This window comes from Dermacentor variabilis, chromosome 7 (genome assembly GCF_050947875.1).
Source record: "Dermacentor variabilis isolate Ectoservices chromosome 7, ASM5094787v1, whole genome shotgun sequence".
Taxonomy (NCBI): Eukaryota; Metazoa; Arthropoda; class Arachnida; order Ixodida; family Ixodidae; genus Dermacentor; species Dermacentor variabilis.
Window position 1 is genome coordinate 73,821,435 of NC_134574.1, and position 24,702 is coordinate 73,846,136.

The 24,702-nt window shown below is 46.7% G+C and overlaps 1 protein-coding gene across 7 annotated transcripts; it reads right to left on the reverse strand.

The window, feature by feature from the left end:
- Positions 1–24,654, reverse strand: Afti (aftiphilin). 7 transcript variants are annotated; one of them, XM_075698607.1, is made up of 8 exons: positions 24,595–24,616; positions 22,791–22,966; positions 18,771–19,537; positions 14,967–15,091; positions 8,372–8,486; positions 5,715–5,846; positions 4,650–4,809; positions 1–2,989 (listed from the first exon to the last, which is right to left on the reverse strand). In XM_075698607.1, the coding sequence occupies exons 3-8, from the start codon at positions 19,485–19,487 to the stop codon at positions 2,757–2,759; spliced, it is 1,482 nt and encodes a 493-aa protein (XP_075554722.1). In that variant the 5' UTR covers positions 19,488–19,537; positions 22,791–22,966; positions 24,595–24,616; the 3' UTR covers positions 1–2,756. The 7 variants fall into 7 exon arrangements, 6 of the variants coding, with proteins under 6 accessions (XP_075554722.1, XP_075554724.1, XP_075554721.1 ...); XM_075698609.1 differs by lacking the exon at positions 22,791–22,966 and having other exon boundaries at positions 4,650–4,806; positions 24,595–24,654; XM_075698606.1 differs by lacking the exon at positions 22,791–22,966 and having other exon boundaries at positions 24,595–24,654.
- Positions 24,655–24,702: the final 48 nt, after the last annotated feature.

A 24,702-nucleotide genomic window follows, 5' to 3' on the forward strand; every position in this document is an offset into this window, starting at 1 on the left:
TTTCCTGTGAAACCATTTATTCCAGGCTTACCCCGAGCTTTCACAGTGACAGCTGCACAATGGACACTTTGTGGCAATTTGTTGGCCGGGCACAATGCAGATCATCACATGATCTACGCTAAAACCACAATTAAAAAAAATAATAAGAAAACAAGTACATTCATACAGCAACTACATATGCGAACAACAGTCCTTTTGGTCGAAATGGCAATGCATTATCAGCAGACCACATCAATGCAGTAACTTGTGCTAGCAGCACTAGGTTTTTGTATGTCACATAACAATATCAGAGGCAATATCATAACAATATCTTGTGAAACTAAGCACTTATCACATGCAAGAAATTTCCTTGAAAAAAAAAATGCATTTCCAAGCAAGCCATGTAGAAAGACCATCACTAAATGATGACAAAGACAGAGAAGAGGACCGCAGCAGTGAGAAACCTCAAGGAGAACACTGGTGTGGTTGTCACTGCTCCAACAACATTTTTAGGAGGAACGAAGTGAAACCAGCAGCAGCACCTCAAAAGCTGCACTAGCAGTCACTGCAGCTGCTTTACAATGTTGGCAACCTCGCTCAAATCTTCATATTGCACATTTCCTGTGAAACCTAAACCACGTATTATACCACAATGTCAGCATTCATTCCACACATCCAATCTTGTATAGTTTTGCCTCAAAAACAAAGCTGATTTGCCTCAACTCCTCAAGCCTTCACGCCTTTTAATAATCCTTGAAAGGCATTGCTTTCGTGAAAGAAGCTCCAACAAACATAACACGAAATATGCATTGTCATAATTCCAGAATAATCACTTTTAATGCAGAAGTGATGAAAATGGACTACTGAAATATGGCAGATAAAAGACAACAGATTATGGTTTGTCGATTCGATAGCAACATTCAAACATGGGCAATTGGCCCATTTGCAAGTGGGCAGGTAGTTTAGAGCCTTAGTAGTTAAGTACAGTATTTACACGATTGTAAGTCGACCTATTTTTTTTAAATTTGAATACCTGAAGTGTGGGGGGGGGGGGGTCAACTTACAATCGAAACCAAAACATGGCACGGTCAAAAAAGAGCGAGACCAACACGATATCAGGACAGCTACAACGTAGTTACAATTTTGTTTGCTCTATGGCCCTACCCATAGCTTTTCGCTATCCCGCACGTTTGTTTGCTTTTCGGAAGAGTTTTTCAACATTTTTGAGTTTTACAGTGAACACAACACTCATTGGGAGTGACGATAGTTGATGGAAGTGCCGCTGTTCCATTCGCGGCAGCACCCTCATAATGGCGACGCTTGCGGGGAGTATCGATAGTTCATGAAATAACAGACACCGCTCACATTTCTCTTTCCCTGTAGCTCTTAGTATGACGAGTTTGACTTGACTGCCGGCTATGTGCTACTTCCATGCTTCCTCAGTCATGAGTGCTCCAGGCCCACTAAACATTCAGTGCTCGTTCACAGCAGCGTCAAGAGGGCTGCCATCCTTTACGCCGAAGACACAAATCACTGCGCAGCAGGCCGCAAGTTCGATGTTTCTGGACGGGTGGTGCAAGAGTGGAGACTCGCGAAGCAAAATTTTCACTTGTGACGGCAAGTGAATTTCCCACTGGCCGAAGTCTGGACGCTTTCCGGAGCTGTAGGCCAAGCTTGCGGTGTACGTTGCAGAAACGCGTGATCTGTCCCTGCCAGTGAAGCGCGACATAGTCGTGAAACATGCCTGGATCTTCGCCTTTCAAGGACCTGCTCCGATGTGAGTACAAGGAGCGGCTGGCGGCAGAAGACAGTGAACTTACGCCAACTGGACCTGTCAAAAGAGCCTCCCTGACGGCTGCTGTGTGTGCTTGGGTGCATTCGGCGTGGGCTGCTGTTCCACAAGATGTCGTGGCGCGGTCGTTTGCCAAATGTGGAATTTTGCTGGACGATGGCGCACTGTGGGACCATAGCAGGGATGACGATGGCAGCACTAGTGAGGACGATGGCACAAGTGAAGATGAGTAGTCCAGTGACCATGCCAGCTACCAATAAATTTTTGTTATAGAATGCGCCCTCGGGTATGCTCTTCTTTTTTTTTTCCCCCTGTCACACGCGATATGGGGGGGTCGACTTACAATCGTGTAAATACGGTACATTCATTACATAAAGGCCAAGTGTTTGAAAGCCACAACGAAAGTACCATCACATGCACTTCCACCATATTACACCATTTATTAGGCAAGCGCAGAAAGAGCTGAGAAAACACAATAACGCATACAGGCGCAAAGGCGGAAGCATTCGTCTTTTCAGCACTTACAGAGAGATGACCAAAGCGCCAAGTTGTATTTTGTGTCGGGATACGACCAGCACTGATGTGTGCTGCACTCACGTATACATATCCCTTATCTAATAGACCCCAACCCCTAAAGCCTAGTAGTCTGCCACTTGTGCTCTTGCTCTTAACACAAACAAAATAAATTATCGGTGGTAAGAAATGCATACGGATACATCTAGTTCCTAAATACTCCTCGCAAGAAGAATGTGCACTGATGGCACTAATTAAAACACGCCGAACACATTTGAACAAATCGAAGAATGGAATTGTCAACGTAGCACAACCTCTCTTCGGCACAACAGGTGGCCCTGCCAATGGGCCGAGCACTAATACCAAATTCAACCATCAGCTCATGATTTGAGGGGCCATGTCAAGTTCCTCTCCCCTACATTGTAAATATGGGGACAGTAGCTTTCAGGCCCTACACGTTCGTACATAAGGATCAGTCCAAGTGCACCGGAAACATGAGCACGCGCGCCTGCATAAACGACAGGTCTGGGAGTCTATCCAAGATGGCCTGGGCTTCGCCGCTGAGCAGCGAGGGCCGACGGCGTGTTGAAGATAGGGTGGACACGTTGTTCCGTAACAGCTCCTGCAGCTTAGATGGTGCAGAAGACTGCGACGACACTGGTGCTTCCTCAGAACTGCTCAACCCCAGGAATTCTTTCTCCAGACCTAGTTGTCAACAACAATGAACCACAGCTGTCAGTATCGTAGCACTCAATTTTTCATGTGGGATACACCTTACAAGGTAGCCACTTTTGTGCAATAGTACAAACATAAGGAGGCCAATAGCTTGTAGCACATGATGACGGGATGCAGGGAGACACACACATACACATAATGCTGATTATCAGTGCTACGAAATGTATATGTGCACACATTTAATAAGTCTGTATGCGCGCATGTGTCTCTGCATGTCTCGTGTAGTGCAAGTCACTGATCATGCACCAAGTAACCAGACAGTCTATTCTTGTGAAAGTCTATTCCCACTGGCTCCTGTTATACCTTACTGAATGATGATTGTAGCCATGTGTACTCCGCCAACCGAGTTTCGGTTGGACAAAATTGCGATTGTGGCATTGCATATTTGCAGCACTCTGTAGTCAAACGCTACGAAACTTGTTCAAATTAACCTCTCTGTGGCTAAATACCAACACAGTAACACCTGCTGCCATTGTATGCGCCTTCCAAACTGCTGCAAATTTTTACTGCAGATGAAGTGGAGGCATAGGAGCAGTCAACAATCAAACCTAGCAAATTTTACAGATAATCTAAGGCACAGTTTTTGGAGAGTATTCACAACTGTTCCAAGCTGCACTAACATATATGTGAATCACATCTAACGAGATTCATGGGCTTGCCCCATTTCAATAGCTGTTCACCAAGAAGCTTAATAGGCTTGCGCTCACCACTGGTCACGAGACTGTCGCCCACGGTAGCCCTGCAAGGTACACTCAGATGCCTAGAGTTTTCAGAGACTTCAACCCACATGAATAGCAGAGAGCTTCAGATGCTACCGTGAGGATGCTTTTGCAGAATTAACTAGAGGGGAATCATGGCGGTGATGCACGCGTGGGAATGCCGCAAAGAGCTGGAAGACCTTGAATTGCATATGCCTGGTGCCACAATACCTGAGCTTCCATTGAAATGGTGTGCAAAATGTTGTTTCTTCTGTAATATTACCTAGTAGCTTCATTTAATATTAAAGTGTAAGCACTAGTGCTAGGGTGTACAATTGTGTTGACTGTGAACAGCACCGGCACATTGCCATATTGAATGTTGTGAAGGACCACACTTGCCATGGCATCATTCATGTTTCCATTTTTTCCATTCACTCATTTCAGTACGTGAGAGCAAACACTAATGCGAGACATATCACAAGAGGAGCGAAGCTCTATATGAGCACTTCATTCCAAGAAAGCCCTATCTTAGCAGGCACGTGCATGTTCTAGTCCACGCCACATGTACAGTTGCTGATTGATTTTCCGGACTCCAAAAATTCGGACATGCAAAAAAACGGAACAGCGGGCAACGGCGCATTCACGATTTCTTCAAGCCTACTGCCGAGCCCGAATAAGTGCGTGGAAACAAAGAATTTCATTTTTTTTCTTAATCTGCTTTTTCGGACACCTGTTTATTCAGACATTTCCGCAGTACCCGTAAGGTCCGAATGAATGGTCGGCAACTGTAAAACCAGCTGGACCATCTACATCCTAGCATTTACAAGGTGCTACAGCACCTTCTAACAGAGTTGCACAGGCAGTAACACCAGATTTACCCCTAAGGAACGAACAAAAGAAAAAAGGCTTTACGGCCCTGGAGATACACTTACTGCTCGTTGGGGGACTGCTGCCCACGGTGGCTGACGAGAGGCTCGAAAGAAATTCAAGGTCCAGCAACGTCGAGGCAGCCGGCTGCTCCAATGGGTTTACCAGGCCGCTCGAAGTCCAGTCAAACTGAGCCGGAGGAATGGCGCTGTCCGCACCGGCCTGCTGCGCATAGGGGCCGTCAGAACCCGGGCATGTCTCGACAGCAAAAGCCATATCTACGGTGGCCAGAGCAACAAAGTATGCGTTGGCCATGTAATCAGAATTCAATAACTTGGTCACGATGCCCCATGCTCCTGGCACAACAAGACCTTGAACCTACCCCCGTCAATCCCCATGTAGACAGTCAGCGTCCATTATTGACCTTGATGGGACAGAGAAAACTGATCCGATTATCCGGCAGGTTGATTGAAAGAGGCAGAAAAAAAATTCCAAAACATATTGCTGATTCACTTGGCAATATTTGCCCTATTCTGACTCCCCCCTCCCACCCCCACTTCCAAATTGAATGTCCAACCAACCATCTATTGTGGGTTCAAATAGAAAACAAACATACATCTTTTGTGGGTTCAAATAGAAAACAGACATACAGAAGACATTACAGCTCCTAAACAAAGCAGAAACCCAATGCACACCCGATTTCTCAGCAATAAAAATAGGCAGTTGAAACCAGTAGAACGGAAGTTTATTAACACCTAATGGCAAGCATCATCACTCTCACACTGTGCATTATCGCTGTCTACATGAACTGGTGCTTTGCGCGCTTAATATTCTGCATTTATCAAATGACAGCGCAACAATAGCAAATGAGATTGGTGGCCTACGCCTAGACCAACCACTTCACTAGCTAGTTCTCTGGCACATGCAATTTATCAAAATCAGCAGCGTGTTTTGGAGTTTTTTTGCCCCTCATTGAATTCGACTGGCTGGACAATTTGAGCAATTTCGTCGGCCACGTTTGGGTCGAATTAATGGAAGCCAACTGTATTTTTCATTTTGTGTACTTCATGCCATCCTGACGTGCTAGGGAGTTGGCGCAGGCCATGCGTCCTTTCCTAGCCACAGGTTACCTCTGAGCAGGCCGGAGGAGGGACAGGCGTGGAGGACGCTGGCTCCTCCGCAGAGGGGCTGGCCGTGCCCCCACGCTGGGGCTCCAGCAGACCCAGGTGGGAGGCAAACAGCGGCACTGACGGGTTACGCAGCTGCCGCACGTGTCGGCCCCACCACGGGACCACCACACCCATCCCGACAGGTCGGCCACGAGGACAACGACAACAGCAGCAGCAGGCAGGGTTAGTGGGCAGCACAGCGACACAGCAGTGGTAGTTGTTAGTGGAGGACAGCACGGGACAGAGGGCATAGAGGATGCATAGAGTGAGAGGGGGAGAGAGAACCTGTTAGAAAGTCCAGCTGTTGTAGAGAATCGTTAACAAAGAGGTAATCTTTGAGATGCAGATTAGTAAATCCTTGAACTTACAGCATACCAATGTTACTAGAGTCAAGCCTTGTCATAACAAAATGGGATATAATTAAATAATGGACATAACAAAGTAAGTGAAATTACCCTTGAAATCTCCATAGAGATCCACGTATATAAAACATCGTTTTGAAGAAATAAAATTGTACTGCCAATACATATAATAAACTAGACTTGTGTCCAAAACTAAAAAATACTCAACCCTTAAGCAGCATTCACACAGGGGAGAAAGCCCAGCTGTTGGCGTGGGGAGTGTGCATTACGTGTCAATGACGTCCCGGTTTTGCCAGATGGCAGGCCACCACCGCGTGTACCCAGGAAGAGGGGACATTCTGTATGGATGGAGCAAACTATCCCCGCTTGGTGGGGGAGGCAGCAGAATTTTATGCTGGTGCCTCGGAACTTTGATCAAGTTGCTGCTCCAGAGGGTGACTGCCATATCGCAATCGCTTTGTTGTGGTTGGCAGCCCTGTTACATTTGCGAAGACACGTTGCGTGTGTGCCACTGTGATAGTCAAATTAAGCGACGATTACACAAATTTTTTTTCGCTGGCTGAACAATTCTCGTGCCTTTGGGACACTGCATGTGAAGTGTACAACAAAGCCTATAACAAGCAGCCAGAGTAGTCTGCTAACAGTGATCTCCCTCCCCAGCTGCCTTGCCCGTATGAGCGGGGGAAATTTACGGGAATTTTTTTTCCTGTAAACAAGCTGGTGCCACTCTACCCCACCTATATCTCCCGCAAGAACGTCTCCCATGTGAAGACACCTTTACACACCAAATATATCACTTTTGGTGGGGTTCGGCCCAAATTCGGCCGGCGCAGGAAGATACGTTGGCCCTCTCAACAAACAGCGGAGCTGGACGAGTGCGGCAGATCAGCCTGGATCAGCTGCGTAGTAGGCCCACAGTGTTCTGTGCCACATGCTACAGGAACATGACGCACTCAATTTGCATGGTAGCATGAAAGACTATCACAGTGAAACAGAAGGCAGCTACCATATAGACAGTTGCGTCAGGTGCTAAGAAGTCGTGCTGTACACACCGAAGTATTCTTTTGCTGTTTTATTAAAATTTCGTCACATATGTGGCCATGTAGCGGTTCCGCGGGATGCAATGTCATCGTCTTTTATGCTTGTTTATTGCTCTGAATCCCACTGGGCATGTATTGCAGAAAAGGGCACTAGCGGATGTGCCGCATAGACTCGGCTAAGGGCCACAATTCTATTTCACAATTTTGACAAGGTGTGGCCTTTACATGCGACTGAATCTTTTGGTCAAAATGGTGCTGGCGCAGCTGACGACTACTGCACAGCCTGGATCCGCAAATGTACCATTGCATCAGAGGTCAACGCACAGCTCTTGCAATCTAGTAGAGGCATGCGGAAGTGAGCAGTGTGCGAAAATTTGACGATGCGCGCGGGCAGCACTGGTGCACTGAATACGAATGCTACCCCAATAGAAATTATCTTTAACCAAATTTAGGGCTGTCAAGTTGGGCGTGCAGCGCTTACAAGGGCACGGCTCCTACAAGAGTCTATACGGTAATGAACTAATGGATATAAATGAATCAATTTCGGCTTCCCCTTTAACTTTGCTAAAATGAGGTTTTACTATATTGCGCTTGCAGTGATAGCAAATTCGACAAACTTATGCAGTACTGCGAGTCTGCTAGACATGCTCGCACATAGGCAAGAACCCAGCGACAGAGGACGTCTTTCTAAGGACACTGACGGTACAGTTAACGCCAATGTGGAGATGATGCCCAACGTGCAACAAAGAAGCCACTGCAACCATTTGGCACCGGTCGTTGGTGAGTGGTCCAGGTACGAGGCCCTCTGGAGAAATCACCCAGGCCAAGCGGGTAGTTTCGATGGGCAAACCCATCCCTCAACAGGCGAATGCATGCCTTTTGCACATACTCGGGCATCCTTCGCATAATGCAGCCATGCGAGAACATTTTTTGGTAGCTGGCCCTACAAACACCTCCCGATTCCCCTTACACGCTGATCAGACATTCGCCATAATAAATGTTTCTCATCATGCCATCATGAGAATGGTGAATGTCCCAATGAAGCTATGAAGTAATTGCATTTGACATCAGTGACAGAATGGCAGTTCAGCCAAACAAAGTTTCCTGTAGAACAATGTAAAATACCATGCAGCTGCCCAGCAGTTCACGGTGGGCAAGGTGTAAAAGGAACTCACTAGGAACGGCCCGGCACTTTCAGTTGCCTGCTATTACTCACAATGTTCCTAGAGTCAATGGACAGGCTCTGCAGCAGGTGCTGACATGACTGTGAGCCATTCCAGCTGAACTTCAGTGATGGGGCACGGTCCAAATCTTGGAGCTGCTCCCACAGCCTGCACCAGGACACAAAATTATTAGAAGTAATGGTGGATTCACACCATGGAGCAAGTCACAGATTCTGATATTCACGGTGCGGCATTATCCGATTCGGCGAAGCACTGCTCAACGGGCGCCAAAAGGGGCGTAGTAATGGGGACCAACGAGCAAGACAGTTAATGCCGGCCACTCGGGCAAGCCTCCGAAAAGGGTTGAGAGCAGGTTTAGGGATTACTGTCTTTTTGTCATCGGTGCGACCGTGACGCCCCGACAGCTTTTCGTAGGAACCCCTGCGTATTCTCTGCCCCGCGTGTGCATTGAGAAGCTTACTAAGAAGACAGGGGTGTGAATACTCCGAAGTATGTGGTGTCTGTGCAATCCTGTGTCCATAAAGTGCTGACAGTGCATCTGGTGCCTCTGTGCAATCCCGTGACCACGAATTGCTGTCAGTGTATGTGTGCCGACAGCGCCGTATGACCGGCTGCCATCGTTGTTTGCCTGCGTGCCACCAGTTCTGGGGTTCAGCACAGTGTTCAAGGATGGCATGCAGAATGCTAAAACTGCTTGGGTGCTTTTCCACTAGGTAAACAATGCAAGGACACTTCACTTTGCATTGTGGCATACTGGTTAGAGCATGAGGCTGTTCGTCTAGGAGACAGACAACAGATCCCACCATCAAAAAGGTATTTTTACTTTTGAAGACAAGATCTTCTTGGCTGACATCAGAGGGATTTGGCGTACCTGGGATCTCATTATTTTGTAATCACATTTAGAAAAATATGGTTGGTTAGGTGACTTGTAGACGTCACATGAACATGAAAATGGTATCAAATACCCCTCCATGCTGAGAACACATAGCAATAGTCAACAACTAAAGGCTATAATCAAAAAGGAGTATACTAGTTGTAAACAGGGTAGGATATGAGTGCCATGTCACTGTCACCCTCTGCCATGCCAACGCCGAGTTCCATCTAGCTTAACTACCATGCCCTCCGCCAGATGATGCGAAGTGCCCAAGTTGGAAACACAGGAGAGCTAGCTTGGAGAAGCACAGAGAGGCGTGTGGGTACAGCCACCCCCCTCCCCCCTCTTCGACCCTACTAGCGCTTTTTGTTGTCGTGGAAATTACATGGACAACCCAGGCATTTTTGTTCCCTTCGCCTTTTTCAAACATTATGACTTGAAACACATTGAAATCATGCCTGCCATTCCTTCACTTGCAGGACACAAACAGCGAAAATCCGGGAATGCCTGCAGAAATTATCTTGAATTGACCACTGAGATACACATGGAAGAAAAAAACTAATTGCATACCGTGTCCATTTCACGACCCGTCACCACTGCCACACTGCTAATTGGTTCTATTGCAGTATAAACAAAAATTTAAGTGCATATTTTATACTGACCACAAAGACTTAAAATGTTGCCAGCATGCTGTGGGATGCATGTGGTTTAATGTACAATGCATATTCCAAGCTGAAAAATTGGGTTTCACTACTCCCCCCCTTGTTTGGCAGCAACCATGCAAAAATTTTAGCACAGATATTCGAGCATGTGAACGTCATTGCGTGCATAAGTAACACATCTATTCTAGGAAAAGTAGTGCAGAATAAGTGATAAGGTCAAGTAAGCATAGGTCAGTAATCTCGCTCCTGAGTAGACTTGTTCAAACCGACCTGCAAGCCTGAGTGAGTCTGGCATCCTTTTGAGATGACTGGCGATGTTAATTCAATAAGCAATCTGTGTTATGATGGATGTAACCGGTCATATGTTTTATAAGTTGTGATGACTACGGCGGAACGCCGGTTATGCGTGCCTCAGTTTTGCGACGACCCGGATTTTACGATGGATTAGCGCAGTCCCGGCGAAGTCCCCATAGAAGCAATGCATTAAAAACTTCGGTTATCCGATGCAATTTTACGCCTGAACCGCGTTCTACGACGACCCTCGCGAAGCGCGGGACGAAACGTCGGATGAAAGAAAAGTGCCATGGGTCTCTTTACTCGCTCCGTCTCTCCGCATGCGGAGCGCTCGACACCGCTCAACCGGTTAGCTCCGGCGCAGCTTTCTTTCCTGCCTCGTCTGATTGTTCGTTTCTCTCTCCCTCACCAGCATCTGCCCGTGACACTCGCTGTGCCAAAATTCTCTCCACAATCACTTTCTCCCTCTCTTCTCGGTAATGTCTCTTCTCGGTGGTGTCGCCTATCGTCGCGTTGGGGAAGCGTTTGTCTACACCCCCCCCCCCCCCCCAGCAGCCATTCGCGACGCCCGCTGTGCTGAAACAACGCCTTTTCTTCTCCACAATCACTTTATCCCTCCCTTCTCGGCAGCGTCACCTCTCGTTGCGTTGGGGAAGCATTTCTCTCCTTCCAGTTTCCCAGCAGCAGATCGCCGACAAGGTAGCACGGAAAGGCCTAGGTTTATCGTACGTGATCTTCGTCGTAATCCTAACGACCAACGTTCAGTGGAGGTTTTGAGCTGTGTGGAGCAATGCGACGCACGATGTCCCGAAAGTGGACAGTTCTGTCGCTCAGCGATGAGCTGAATATTATTGAGGAAGCGGAAAAGTGGCGCAAAGCCACGAAAGCCAGCATTGCTCGGGACATTAAGATACCCGAATCTTCGCTTAAGACGATTCTGGCAAACAAAGCAGTGATATTGCAGAATGCCTACAAGTTTGGGCTCAAGCAGAAAACGGCAAAAGAAGGACAGCATGAGAAGTTAGAAAAAGTTCTCATTAAAGTGGCTGCATCAAGCAAGGAGCTCTGCGATCAACGTTGACAGCGCCATTCTAAAAGAAAAGGTGGACCTTGTGGCATTGCGTCTGGGCATCGACGACTTTCAGGCATCGAATGGGTGGCTGAATCGCTTTAAAAATGAAACAGGATTGTGTACAGCCGCTCCTGCGAAGAAAGTACTTCCGTGGACGTTTTGACGGTGAACGAGTGGATGGAATCACTGCTAAAGATGACTGCTGCATACTAGCCCTGCAACATTTTCAACGCTGATGACAGCGGTATTTTTTACCACATGCAGCCCGAGCAAGTCCTTGCATTTAAGGGTGACAGCTGTCACGGTGGCAAGCGTAGCAAAGAGCGTGTGATGGCACTATTCCGTGCTAACGAGGACGGTTCCGAGAGGCTGCCCGTGCTCGATGTTGGAAAGTTTGCAAAGCCACGGTGCTTTAAGAACTTGAAGACGCTGTCGTACAGCTACAACTTCAACAAAAAGGCGTGGATGACGTCCTCACTCTTCAACAATTTTTTTGCAGCAGCTGGATAACAAAATGGGTGCTAAGGCGAGGAAAATATTGCTATTCGTGGACAACGCACCATACCACCCACCCAATACGTCCAGCCTGAGGAACATAAAGGTTTCTTTTTTTTCCGCCAAACTGCACAGGCAAGCTCCATCTACTGGATGCCAGAATCATTAAATGCGTTTAGCAAGGGTACCGGAAACGGTTAGTGCAGCGTCAGCTGGCGGCTATGGAGCGTAGGGAGTCAGAAAAAAGGATCACTGTGCTCGACACCATGCATTTTATTGCCAGTTCGTGGACCGCCGTGTCGTAAAGCACAATCACTAACTCGCTCAAGCACTATGGCTTTATGAGAGAGACTGCCTGCTGAGCACGCGACAACCTCGATGCCGCTCGAGGCCGATGCACGCTTCACCGACGACCATTTCGAGGGTTTAAACCTCACCACGACCTTCGCTGAGTATGTGGAGGCTGACGAGAACGTTGCGATCTGCGGTGAGGTGTCGCTGGATGACGCCATCGAGGAAGCTTTGCCTATTGCTGACACCGCTGCGACATCGGATGAGGACGACGATGCCACACATGCAGTGCCTGTGCCTACCACGTTTGCTGAGGTGCTACGGCACATAGAGGACGTCCGGAACTTTGTCTGTTCATGCAACGCCGCAGAGAACCTCCGTTTGGACGTTGCCCAACTCGAGCGAAAACTCTTGGTTCACTGATCAAACAAGGTCAAAAGGAAACTTACTGGCTTTTTTTAATGTTTGCGTTGGCTGACGGGAATCGCAGCAGTGGGCAGTGGAGTACCGTAAAGGTTCGTTTCAATAAAGCATGATTGGTACCTGTACTGCAGCATTAATTTTTATCGCATTTACTTTTTTGGTAATTTGGGTTTCCAAGCCCTGCAGAGTATGTTAGCAGTTTACATTGTGAAGTTTCTCGTAAATCCAATGCACAAAATAAATAGTATTTTTATAGGCATAATTTATGTTCGGATTTTACGATGCCCACAGTTTACGATGCTTTTTCGTGGTCCCAAGAAAGTCGTATAATCGGGGTTCCACTGTATTATGGAGAGCGGCACATAATTAGTGCTCGAAGTTGACACGAAAGGAAAACGGTCAGATCCATAGACATCCGAAAGTGAGTGAAATCTCCTAAAATGCTAATCATATTGGTGGCGAGGACTAACGGAGCCACCATCTGTCGGAAGCGCCTCCCTTGCATAGTATGAGGGATAACGCGGCACGCTCCTTATAGGTTTGGCTTACGGCGCTCAATAAGAACACCACGCAGCAGCCCTCCTAGAGATTTCGGCAAGTACTCTCGAAATGAGGGAAGTTTTGTACTGTCAAAATAATAATCTTGGCCAAACTGAAAGCGCAAAATCGTTTACAAATGCTATCTCTTTACCGAATGTGTACAGTGAACGCCACTGCGAGCGGTTGCCGCGATGGAGTTTCCCGAACCGGCTTCTTGTGTGAAAGGTAGGCAAACGCTGAGAACAAACTATGTGAAATATGCTCTTATAGTGGGCTGTCTGTATAATTGAATGGAGCACAACAGAATGAAACCTCAATGCAGCGATCGCACGGCTTCGCAGCAAACGATTGCATGTCCATGCAATGCGTGTCCACGCACAATGATTTGCTTTTGCTGTGAGCGCGTTTTCGCACCGTGCCGTGAGCTTTAGGTCGCAGAATGTGAGTATTTGACAGCACACAAGCAACTGTTGTTGCGTGGACGCTATCAGAGCTCTTAAAAAATAATTTCACTATACAAACTTCGATGCCTATGGCGACTGTGATGTGCCGTTGTGACGATTAAATATTTTTTTTTCTTCTGAATTCTTGGACGTTTCAATACTGTTTCTCAATTTGCACTGCACTGTATGTTTATCGGTCTTCTTGGCGTGCGATTTCCCACTGCTTGTTTTTCGTAATCCAGTACATTAGTTCATAATACAAACATCACCCTGTGCCATGGCTTTTTTAAATGTGCTTCTTACCGCTCCCTTTCCATTCCAGTGAACTCGCCAGAATCTAGTGTCAACAAGTTCATAGATCAAATAAAGCGTCATGACATTAGCAGGCAGTGGGCACGGACGATAGTCTCAGGGCACGTTTTCTGCTATTCGCCGAACATAGCAGTCCCGATGCCGTAGCAGAAATCTTCCTCGCATCTGTGCTTGCTGCATACAAGAGCTGGAGCAGATAGCTGTTTGCCAGTTCTAAGTTTCGCGAGCCAAACTTCACGCAGCTTCATGTCCTCCGGCTACGTGTGAATAAGGCTGACACCAGGCTCCGTTGTGTACGTCCAACACTGCGGCACCGAGCAGTAGCCAACCATGCAGCACGCCTCCTAAAGGCAGTCACTACCTATTATAGTGATTTCAAATGCTGTCAAGCAGATACCAAAGGTGGGGAAACCTCACCACATAATCAGAACCGCAGTGCAGCTGGGGCTTTAAACTTTCGTTTTCAGTGCGCTTCGGCGCTTCTGAAGCAGCCGATGTGGCCGCCGTGCCCGCGTGATCCCTCATGCCACGTCACGCCGACAGTGGCGTCCGCTTTTCCAGTGGTGGAGCTCACGCCCAATAAACAAAAAAACATTTTGTGAGCGAGTCCTAGTGAGTTCTGCTTACCGTATTTGCTAAAATAATGGCAGCTCATTTTTTCACGAGAAACTGATGTGAAGTTAGGGGGTATGATTATTAGACTGGGAAAAATTCCTAACCCTAGAACATTCTAGCTGCTAAAAGAAAAATGAAAAATAAAGTGGCTGTAAATTGGGGTTCTCATGCTCGCCACTGTGAACTCAAAGTGTTACTTTGAAACAGGTTTTATGCAAGCAGTAGCCTTTAGTTGCAGACCCTTTATTTTCAGACGCTACCTAAACCTAGAGGTAATAAATATAAACGGATAAATAATGTCAATGACTCGACCTATCCAGAGTCGGTATCAACACTGCTGCCATCAAAGCAAGCATACGACTGACACTGCAGTAAATTTTGAGGGTGCAATGATTACTCCAGCAAAAGAAAAAAAAATCTACAGAAAGTATGTGCAATTTGTGATGGCCAATGTGGGGGTGTAAGCATTATGCGAATAAATAAGGTACTTTGCTGCTGACGTATGCAAGTGACCAAAGCTGCATAATTGAGGCACAGACATACACTCAACGTGCAGCCACACAAGATGTCAATCAAATGTCGCAACAACATTCACCAAGCACTCACCTTACATGAACCTCGCAACAGCTGAGAGCCACAATGTCTTTATCCTCTGCAGAGACCGGACTCAACTCTTCGAGGGCGTAGGCACTCTGGAGCAGGTTTTCAAATGAGCCCTCTCCCGACACCAGCTGAAAATAGTGGGTGTGCGAATGTTGCAATGCTTACTGTGGTTAAAAGAAACACTAAAGAGGATGTTGGAGCTGCATTAGTAAATCACCCTTTTACAGAACCAAAGAAAATGTTTCACGAATGTATGCCAATCTGGTCAACTTACACACCAAAGACAGCGAAGCTGATTAAGCGAGTCTGTTTGCTGGCCGTTCTGAAAGATGACACGTACGTTTCATACGTTTTGAATAAACCGCGAGAAAAAACGTACTAACTGGAAAAACGTACAATCCAAAGCAACAAAATAAATTTGGGACTCAACTATTGTTGACATTTACATAATGCGAAGTGCCGCGCGGATCATTGCAGCACGAGACATTGTCACGTGTTGAGCTAGTGCTGGTCCGGCGGCCCAAAACGTGTTTTGTTGTTTTTCTATTCTGTGGTGTTTTAAGAGGGCAATGGGAAACCAAAATGATGTTGAGCTGGTGGGCCACGCCGGATGCCACCAAAACAAAATGTGATTCCCTCATTGCGCCGCCTGCAGCAGGGAACGGCGGCACGTTTGAATTATCACCTATTAAAAGCATGCAGTACGATACCAATGGCACTATGCACCATGCCGTGTAAAACAGATAGGTGAAGATGTTTATCGCAATAGGTTTGGTGGCGATAACTATGAATGCTGTGTACGACGACCCCGGAGAAAATTTGCTGGTACCGAAACAAAAAACTGAAAGCGTACCGACGTTTTACACGAGACGTGTGGGAGCGTATTCGGTGAAGCTGCCGCGGCTTGCTGTTCTCGATCGTGCGCACCTCGCGCATTTTTTTTGTTTACATGGGATCTAGCGGCCAGAGAACATACCATACGATCGCAGTTTGGCGACGTACTGAACGTTGCTGCCAAAAAATTGTGCTTTCCCGGAACATATGAACCAGTAAGCTGTAAAAAAATGAGCGTAACTCTATTGGATCATTTTCTGTGTTCTTGATAGCGAACGTTCGCACCAGGAAAACGTACGTAACGGGAACATATCAACGAGGTCCTACTGTACATCAAGAAAGCTGCCTGCATGTTCTCAGTGATGGTCTGGTTGTATGGCCGCTCAGGGGCTTCCACACAGGCTGTGCTGCTGGCGGCTCTTTACTGCCATGGCTGAACGTACTTCCAGCTGACCTCCAAAGTGTAGCCAGTAAAATACCATGTGAGAAACAAAAATTGCGAAGTACTGGCAGAAAAAAAAAGCAAGGAAGGTGTTGTCTATTCCTGTGAGGTGTACGGAAGGTAACTTTTATTTTATAATCACTTATAATTACGCCTCAAAGCAAAATGTTGTAGTTTTGCTCAAAAGGCAAATAACCAACAGCGATAGCGAACTATTAATCTACACAATGTAAGGTTTGTAGTCTTATTGGCTGGATAAATTGCAGTAAACATTCACTTCCTAACTAAATTAAAAAGCATGGTGTCACTCAGGCGCAGGCAAGCACAAGGAAATCTCACTCGATGACCATGAACACTCGCTGTCACAACGCTGGCTTGATGAAGAGTGCAAACAGAGGGAAGCAAACCATTCTAGCTGCTTCGCGCTTCAGCATGTCTGAAACTTGAGATTATGCAACCTCCAACACTAGGCACACAGAAAGACAGCGCGCATGAAGTGACCAGCCATCTCACCTGGCCCAATCTTTGCATCTGCCACAAATTAGCTCCAAGATAGGGCATGTGAACGGTCTATGCGTTTAGCTGCGCCATGCACGGCCACAGCCAAGCTTGAGGAAGGGATGCGTGCTCACCTATATATCACTAATATATCACTAATATATCAGTCTAATTTGATTTAATGCTTCCCCTTAGTGTCCATTTAAAGGATGTGCCACCATGTTTGGGGCATTGTAAACGGACAAACACAAGGCATAGATCACGCGGTAGCAATCGTCCTTGCAAAGTATAAACAACTGAACTGCGCAAGAACAGCTACAACTTTAAACAGAAGTCCACATGTCTTTCCTCTTGAGGGAGCCTCGCTTCCAGCTAGAGTCAAGGTCACAGGCACAAATGCCTCTACGCAAGACGCGGTGCCTGCATCGCCGGGGACTAAGGCGCACGACTTTGGTAAATATTCCAACGCAGAATGCACAAAACTGCCACTGGGAGTGTGCCGCATAGAAAAAAAAAAGAGGCGGGGCTCGTGACCGAAACATCAGGCATTTCCACGGCTGCAGTAAGCGAGAAAGCAGGGAAAGAATGTCGCTAGTGGGTGACACTAGTCGAGGTGAAGGGGGAGAGTGCAAGAGGCAGTGAAGCTCGCCTCTTGGCAGCATGTCAATGCAACGCTTCAATTCCTCCTATGCCCTCTAATCATGACATAATTTGAAAAATTCTTGTAAAATAAATGCAGCAGATACAATGTGCCCTGTTCGAGTCTATATAGCTGCTTACAAGGCACTGTTCACGCGCACCTACTCATCCGACTCAAGGAAGCGCCGAACCAGGAGCTTTGCATTGCAATGCACCTTCGAACGTAACCAGCGTCCAGCGGTTGATAGGGGCAAGCATGGTTTCTGCGCCATTTATTTGGTGCACCCGACCCACCCTTGGAGGCGCAGATGCGACCGTCCACGCGGTTGCCAGGCGGCGCAATAAATGCGCAACGTGAGGCCGTCTCTTCGGGTGCCCTCTTTCCCATCTCATTGTGGCTCTCCATGTAGCGGCCCCCTCGCCCTCTCTGCCAGGGGCCAACGACCTGCATGTGCAAGTCGGCTTCCCCCCTCTACCTTCCACTAATGCGGGCAAAGTAGTGTAAGCCATAACTCCTAGATGACGCCACCATCCCACAGCATCAGGTGGCAGCAATGGTGAGGAAAGTCCGGGGTGGCTAGCAAAGAAAGCTTCGCATTACAACATGCTGCCTAGAGGGCCCTCACCCTACAACTTCCAACATATAACTAAAATTTGCAATGGGGCCTGGTAAGAGATCCATTAAGACATTGCACCTGAGGCAATGGATGTAGCTCTACGGTAGCATGCTTGATTGACTGACCCTTAACGAAATAAAGCAGGTGAAGTGGGTCTTGTCCTTTTTATCCAGACTGTGACTGACATCAGTTGCTTCCATAATGCTGTATATCATTTCAAACTAGAAACAGTGCTGCACGAGTCAATTCATTAATGCAGACAAAGGTTTCCCTAGATCTCCTTAGACTTTCACAAGAGACATGGTTGCTGAGTTTGAAGCTGTTTTTTGTAAAGATGACTACAGATTGATTTTTTTTTAATTTGCAAGATGATGGCAAATGATAGTTCCCAAAGTTCATTTTGAGTGCCACACAGCGTCATGGATTTTCACAGCACTTGCTTGGGGCTACAGAACTGTCTATGAATGAACGACAATAATGTATTCTACAAGAAGCAAAGGGTCAACCTAGCAAGTTTTGAGACATTTCCTGAGCAAACACAGTCTAAATATAAGACAAACATTTTTAAATCCTTGATATCACACTGCCTTACCAGCACCGAGGTTCGGACCCGAAATTAAAAAACAAAAACAATTTGCCATGTTTCTTTCTGCTGTTATTGAACCCAATTGCAAAAGAAGGTTTCACTAGTTAGAAAATAATTTCCTATTGCCCTACAATGTTCCCTTACACATCACAAGGCAAATGGATAATGAGAATGCAGAAAGCAATACGCACCTGACTAGAGACAGTCTCTTCCTGTGGCAATACTACAGGTAACACAACCGATGTCGCTCCGCTGTCCTCTGCACCAGCAAACGACTTCCAACCATCATCAGCCCAGTCACCATCCTCCACGGCAGTCTTCGACGCATCCCCGAAAGCTGCAAAGTCCGCAAAACCGCCCCCTTTGGAGTCACCCCACTCACAACTATCTACCCCCACTGCGTCACATGCTTGCTCAAAGTCAGCAAAATCACTTCCTTCATCCACCGGTGCAAGCGCCGCCTCGAATGGTGGCACTACAGCCTGCGCCTGTTGAAAGTCATCAAAGCTGTCCTCCCTCTTGACGCCACTGGTCTCACTGGAGAATGGCAGTTCTGCTGAAGCTCGGCGTGCAAGCCCGCTGGTGTCCTGACTAGTCTCACTGTCATCATCACTGTCACCTAAACACAGATTGGGCAACAACGTCCCATTGGTGCTATCACATGGTACGGCCACCTCAGAGGTGACCGCATCATCTGCTGCTGGAATGTGTTTCACGTCTGCTGCAGATGCTGGAGGTGCTGCGGTGGCAGTGGCAAAGTGTCCAAAGTCGTCGTCGTCACCGTCGTCGAAGTCGTTGTGGTCACGGGGCAGATCGCAGCTGCCAGCATCAATTTTAGTGGCGGCCACTGCACCCTGCGGGCCAAGACCATTGCCCTCAGGCAAAGGGGTCGCCTCGAGTTCTGCCATGGTGGATCAGGGTAATGCCCGCTATCCTGGACCCCCAACGGGGCAAGATTCTGCAAACAGATCAGCGTACAGTTACAATCGCAGTCACGAACATTTCCATAGCAATTCATTTGATTGCTTACCAATGTACCAATGCAATACTGTAACGAGTAGAGGCATCACGGTGGTGAGTGGTTTAAATGACAACCTAGTGTTCTTTAACACGCAGCTAAAGCTAAGTACGCTACTGTTTTTGCATTGCCCCTACAATGGAATGAGGGCACCATGGTGAGGAATTGAGCCCATCACCTTGCGCTCTCCATCACATCATGGCCACTGTGACAACTGACCAGTGGGATAGAAATATGGTTCTGAAGTACTGTGAAGTTGTAACAGATGGCCTGCCAGGTGACCGCCAAATAACATGGACGCCATAAATAAATACAATTTCATTTGTTTGAAACACTGATTTGTATTTTGAATAACTGACTGTGCTCACTGTATGTACACAATTCATATATTCCACAATACGACTTGTGACAAATATTCCAACGTTTTAAGTCGTTATGCATCATGCATACGGATGCATTTGGTGCATGTCTTCTACGTGAACTGTTCCAAGACATAGACAAGCAAAGCATGCCAGTAAACAAATTTAACCTGCAACAAAGTGTAGCAAGGGGCCTACGGTCGGTGATGAGCAATGAATGCAACAGATGCATCTCCCACAGAAGTGTGCTGCATCCGATCTCCATTCCTACACGTGCATGCGCATTGCACATACACACACGTAAAACGCTCTTCTACATCTGCCTGAGGCACCAAGAGCTCTCGGCCCTGTGCCACACCAGCAAACAAAACTACATTAGCGGCACATGCACAAGAGCAGTAGCAGCAGGGTTCGTGCAAAACATTTCACACAGAATTCAAAGAAGTTTAAAAGATTTCAAGGATACCAAAGGCCAGATTTCAAGGAGAGGGAAACCAACCTCCCATTCGTACACATACACTGAAAAAAAAAATTACATTTCCTAGCTGCAATTTTTTTGCAAATAAGCAGCTGTTGAGTTCAACGCACACTTCAAGTCCTTCAAGTCACTTTTCTAAGTTGACTTTCCCATTGCAATGATGTCAGTCATCTTCTGGCATGATTGCTACTAGTGTCCCACTTCAGCTGAAGGTACTTGATGTGTTTTAAAGTCAAATGACCGAAAGTTACTTTCCGCTAGGTATTTTAGAGCCTGGGGCTCAAAAATGGAGTCACGATGGTTGCAGAGCGAGCCAACCAGCAAAAAACCGCAACAAAATGGCGGCGCAACTTCGTGCGGTTTCGTCTAGCTCCGCAATGGCGACGATGTTCATTGGTGGCTGCGGACACACCACATTTCAATCGTCTGGTGACACTCTAGAAAGAAAATATCTAGGACTGTTTGCTGATAGACAATGTCCATGACGTAGCCACTATGCGGAAGGAGCACAGGTATTTTCAAAGAGTTTCAAAGGCCCTTGAATCTCTTTTTTCATATTGAACAGTTTTTCAAGGACTTCAAGGAGGCATAAGAACGTGGAGTAGCAGGCAGTGTGGTGAAGCCACCAATAAAAACGCACAGCACCAACGCACCATAGCAGTGTTAAGAATCGTAACGTTGGATGTAAACCCCACAAACATTAGATGCTCACCAGAACACACCACTTGTCTAGCTTGAGCAGCGACCACTAAGCAACCCACAGGAAAACAAATGTAAATGCAAAACGTCCAGAGCTCTTCAATCATACCATTCGTAAAACTCCCATTGTGAATAGTTATTGGGCAAAAAATTCCCGGTACAGCATGTGAGGGACAAGATAGAGGCGCAGTGTAACTTATGCCATAAGAAGAAGCCCAAGTGACTGGTGAAAAAAATGGAGGTCTCTTTATTGACATACGGAGGGCGAAGCCACCTACAATGTGCCTTTCCTGAGCAAAACAAGCAAACAGATTTTTAAAAATGGATCTATGGGCACACTAAGAAAAATACTATGCAAACAGGATTTTCAATTAGCGCATTCATTTTATTGTTATTTTCCTTTCACCCAGATTTGTCATTCTGGGCATTTCTTAGCAGGAAGTAGAAAGTGTACTGAGATGAAGGCGAACATTCACTTTGCTGCAAACTGGTGGTGCATTCAACAACTAACCCCTGCAAATCGATACCTAGATCATGCCTACAGTTCAGCATGGTGCTTTGGCATGGGCCAGCAATGCACAAAGGCAGGCTCCACAACTGGAAACTGGCACGGTCCTTACTCTAGATCGGGCTGCACAACTCAAAACCAGCAAGGACCAAAACCATCTTTATGGGAGCCACACGGGCCCCGCTTTCGTGAAATATGTTGCTTCTTTTGCTAGCTGAAAGGCAGTTCGTTTGGTGTTATTCTAGTGAAATATACAGAGAAAATTCATGTTCGATTCAATTATTGGGGGTGTACCAATAATGCAGGTATGGCATTGGAAACCTTATGAATATGTTTGGTGGCTTTGTGTCTATCTCATCTGCTCCCAATGAGAATTCCTGCACTTCTACACCATTCTAATTTTCCGGATACTGCCAACATCTTATTTTGTGTATTGTGCATGGCGACAGCATTGCCATTTTTCTTCTTTGAGGGCAGCATGAGCCCACCACAGAAGTCCAGACATGGCCGTGGGCCACTAAATATCTGCTTGCAAACCCATGGGCTATAACTTTCTTGAAAGACGGTCGAAAAGTGAGAGAGTGTTCTCCAAGGTTCAGTTTGTAATTCATTTGCTGTTTTTCATGTATTTATTCTCACATTTCTTTATAAAGATCTTTCGTTCTGGGTCACATGCTGCACAGCCCTGCTCTATATTCCACCACGCTAGTTCCTCACCACATTGTTGAAGCTATGGGGTTCTTTGACCAATCAGGAGCACTCCTTAAATGTGGCCCTCTGCAGCATCTCATGTGTTTGCTGACAGGATGAGGATGACAGCATGAGGCACACCATAGTATGGGGCTCCTGATTTATTTTAACAACCCGAGTTTTTCTCTTTTTTTTTTTTTTGATGTACACCTATATGTAAGTGCATGAGCATTCTTGCATTTTGCCCCCATAGAAATACGACCACTTCTGCCGGGAGCGAACCTGTGACCTTGAGCTCAGCGGTGAAATGCCATGGCCACTGGAATACCCTTGCACATGCTCTGCAATTGTAACATGCTCTCGGCCAGCCTTTATTACAGAGAGGCAGCCTTACATCAAGTCACACAAGTTGGTCTCTCAAAGTGAGCAACTCTTCCGATACTCCTTTGCATTACTTACAGTTCAATGTCAAAGTGTGGACTGAAGCGCACTCCCTTTGCTTTTCAACCACTCTTGTCAATTAACAAATCGGGCCTGCCACAATATTTGGCACAACAATGTAGCGACACTGCTCCCGCAGCAGGCATCACATCCTGATTATACAGGGAGCACTGGAAAGTCACCTACGAGTGAGGCTGCAATCACAGAAAATTGATAACACATTGCATGAAGCAATCCCTTTACTTATCGTCACCGCGATAACTCATACATTAATCTAGCAACAAATATTACTCATCATTCGCACTGCATAAGTGCTACTGACCAATGAATGCAACAAGTGTGGCCTTTTATATTTTCACAATGACAGCGCACTGATAAGACATGGTCTACGTGAAGCAATCCCAACTGTTAATCATCGCCATAAATACTTATACAATAACAACACAACAAATAAGCAGCTTGTTGGAATTTCAAAATGAGCCAACACAAAGGCGTTGTTTGGTGCACATTCGCAGAAAATAATTCGCATGCCGATTCCACGCCCCAATTTTGTCCGTGATGACACATTTTTCACGACCTTGCGAACTGGGACACTCTTGGGAGATCAACCGAACGGCTTCCTTTGGATGTGGGCCTTTTAGGGGCATACATGGGACTTATCTCTGTCATCTGGAATTACTTATTTTTCGTATAATTACTACTGACTCAACGTGGTGGTGATGGTATCTTTTTTTACTCTTTCGAACACACCGAAAACACACACGCACACAAACGGAGTCCGGCATGGACCTCTAGCGTTATCAAGGAGGCTCTGAGGAAGCCTACTCTGAGCGACGGCGGTTCGCGTTCAATGGCCGTGACCGATAAAAGGAGTCCGCCGCCAGACATGCTCGAGTCTAAAACGATCATTGTTCACTGTGCGTCGGGTACCCACGCACTACTGTTTCAAAGGATGCTGCTGTGCTGCTTCACCACTGTTTTTTTTTTTTCGTTGCGCAGCCGCCAACGTTTTTCCAACGTCGCAACAAAACAAATCAAAATGACTACTAAGAAAAACGACGGGCAGCAGCAGCAGGTGCCATCCTCGGGGACACCTCCCTGACGTAGTCTCCCCGCCCCCTTTCAACGACGGCAAAGAGAGGTCCGGCGTCGGCCGCGACAGCTGCTCAAACACACCGCCAAGCGCGATCGAGAACCGGCGGAGCACACTACGGCTATCCGCACTCAGCAATCAAGCCGAATCAACCAGTGTGAATCTAGTATAGCGAAATATTACTACGTACTACCGGCTTAACGCAAGCGATCAACCATGCATGGTACGTTAACGCTACTTCTATGTGTGCGCGGGTGAGCGTCACCTAGAAGACTGAAAAAGAACGGAGAAAAAAGCAAAATTGACTACCTAACATGAACCAGCAGGTTTCCGCCCACAAGCGGAACTTGCGTCTGCTACGAGCGTAGGGGATTCTGAAAACAAGCGCGAGGAAACATCTCTCGTCGAACACCGATATGTTCGATAATCTGAACACTAACACTGAACTGCAGTAAAGCTAAAACAATTATCACGCCGCAAACATGATTAATCAACAGCAAAACTAGCGGCGAGACGTTACAGCAACATGCAGTACGTCAAATCCAATTTGTCGACGCGAAAGAATAGTTTCTCTGACTAATATGATATCGCCAGGTGTACGCGGAATTCGCTGACACATGCACTTAGATTTAATGTGTATAATGTATTGCTAGCAACCTCGAAAATATGCGAATGTTTAACTTGTCTCGAGAAAAATAATAAAGGTTGAAGTTTCCAGCTGTAACTTACTTATTGTGTGCTTGACGGCCATTTTGATTTCGCCGAAAGCTGCCGGCGCGCCCCCTTTCCCTCCCCCCACCCATGTGAACAACGTTGGGTGTGAAAACTTTTATAGCG

What these genes read in the sequence shown, in the direction of transcription:
- Afti (XM_075698606.1), bottom strand. Translation starts at nt 19,487, where the DNA reads ATGGCAGAACTCGAGGCGACCCCTTTGCCTGAGGGCAATGGTCTTGGC. An exon ending in TGTTGCGAGGTTCATGTAAG is followed by an intron (nt 8,487 to 14,966) that starts GTGAGTGCTTGG and finishes GTCCTGGTGCAG; the next exon opens with GCTGTGGGAGCAGCTCCAAG. An exon ending in CTCCTCCGGCCTGCTCAGAG is followed by an intron (nt 4,810 to 5,714) that starts GTAACCTGTGGC and finishes CCCTATGCGCAG; the next exon opens with CAGGCCGGTGCGGACAGCGC.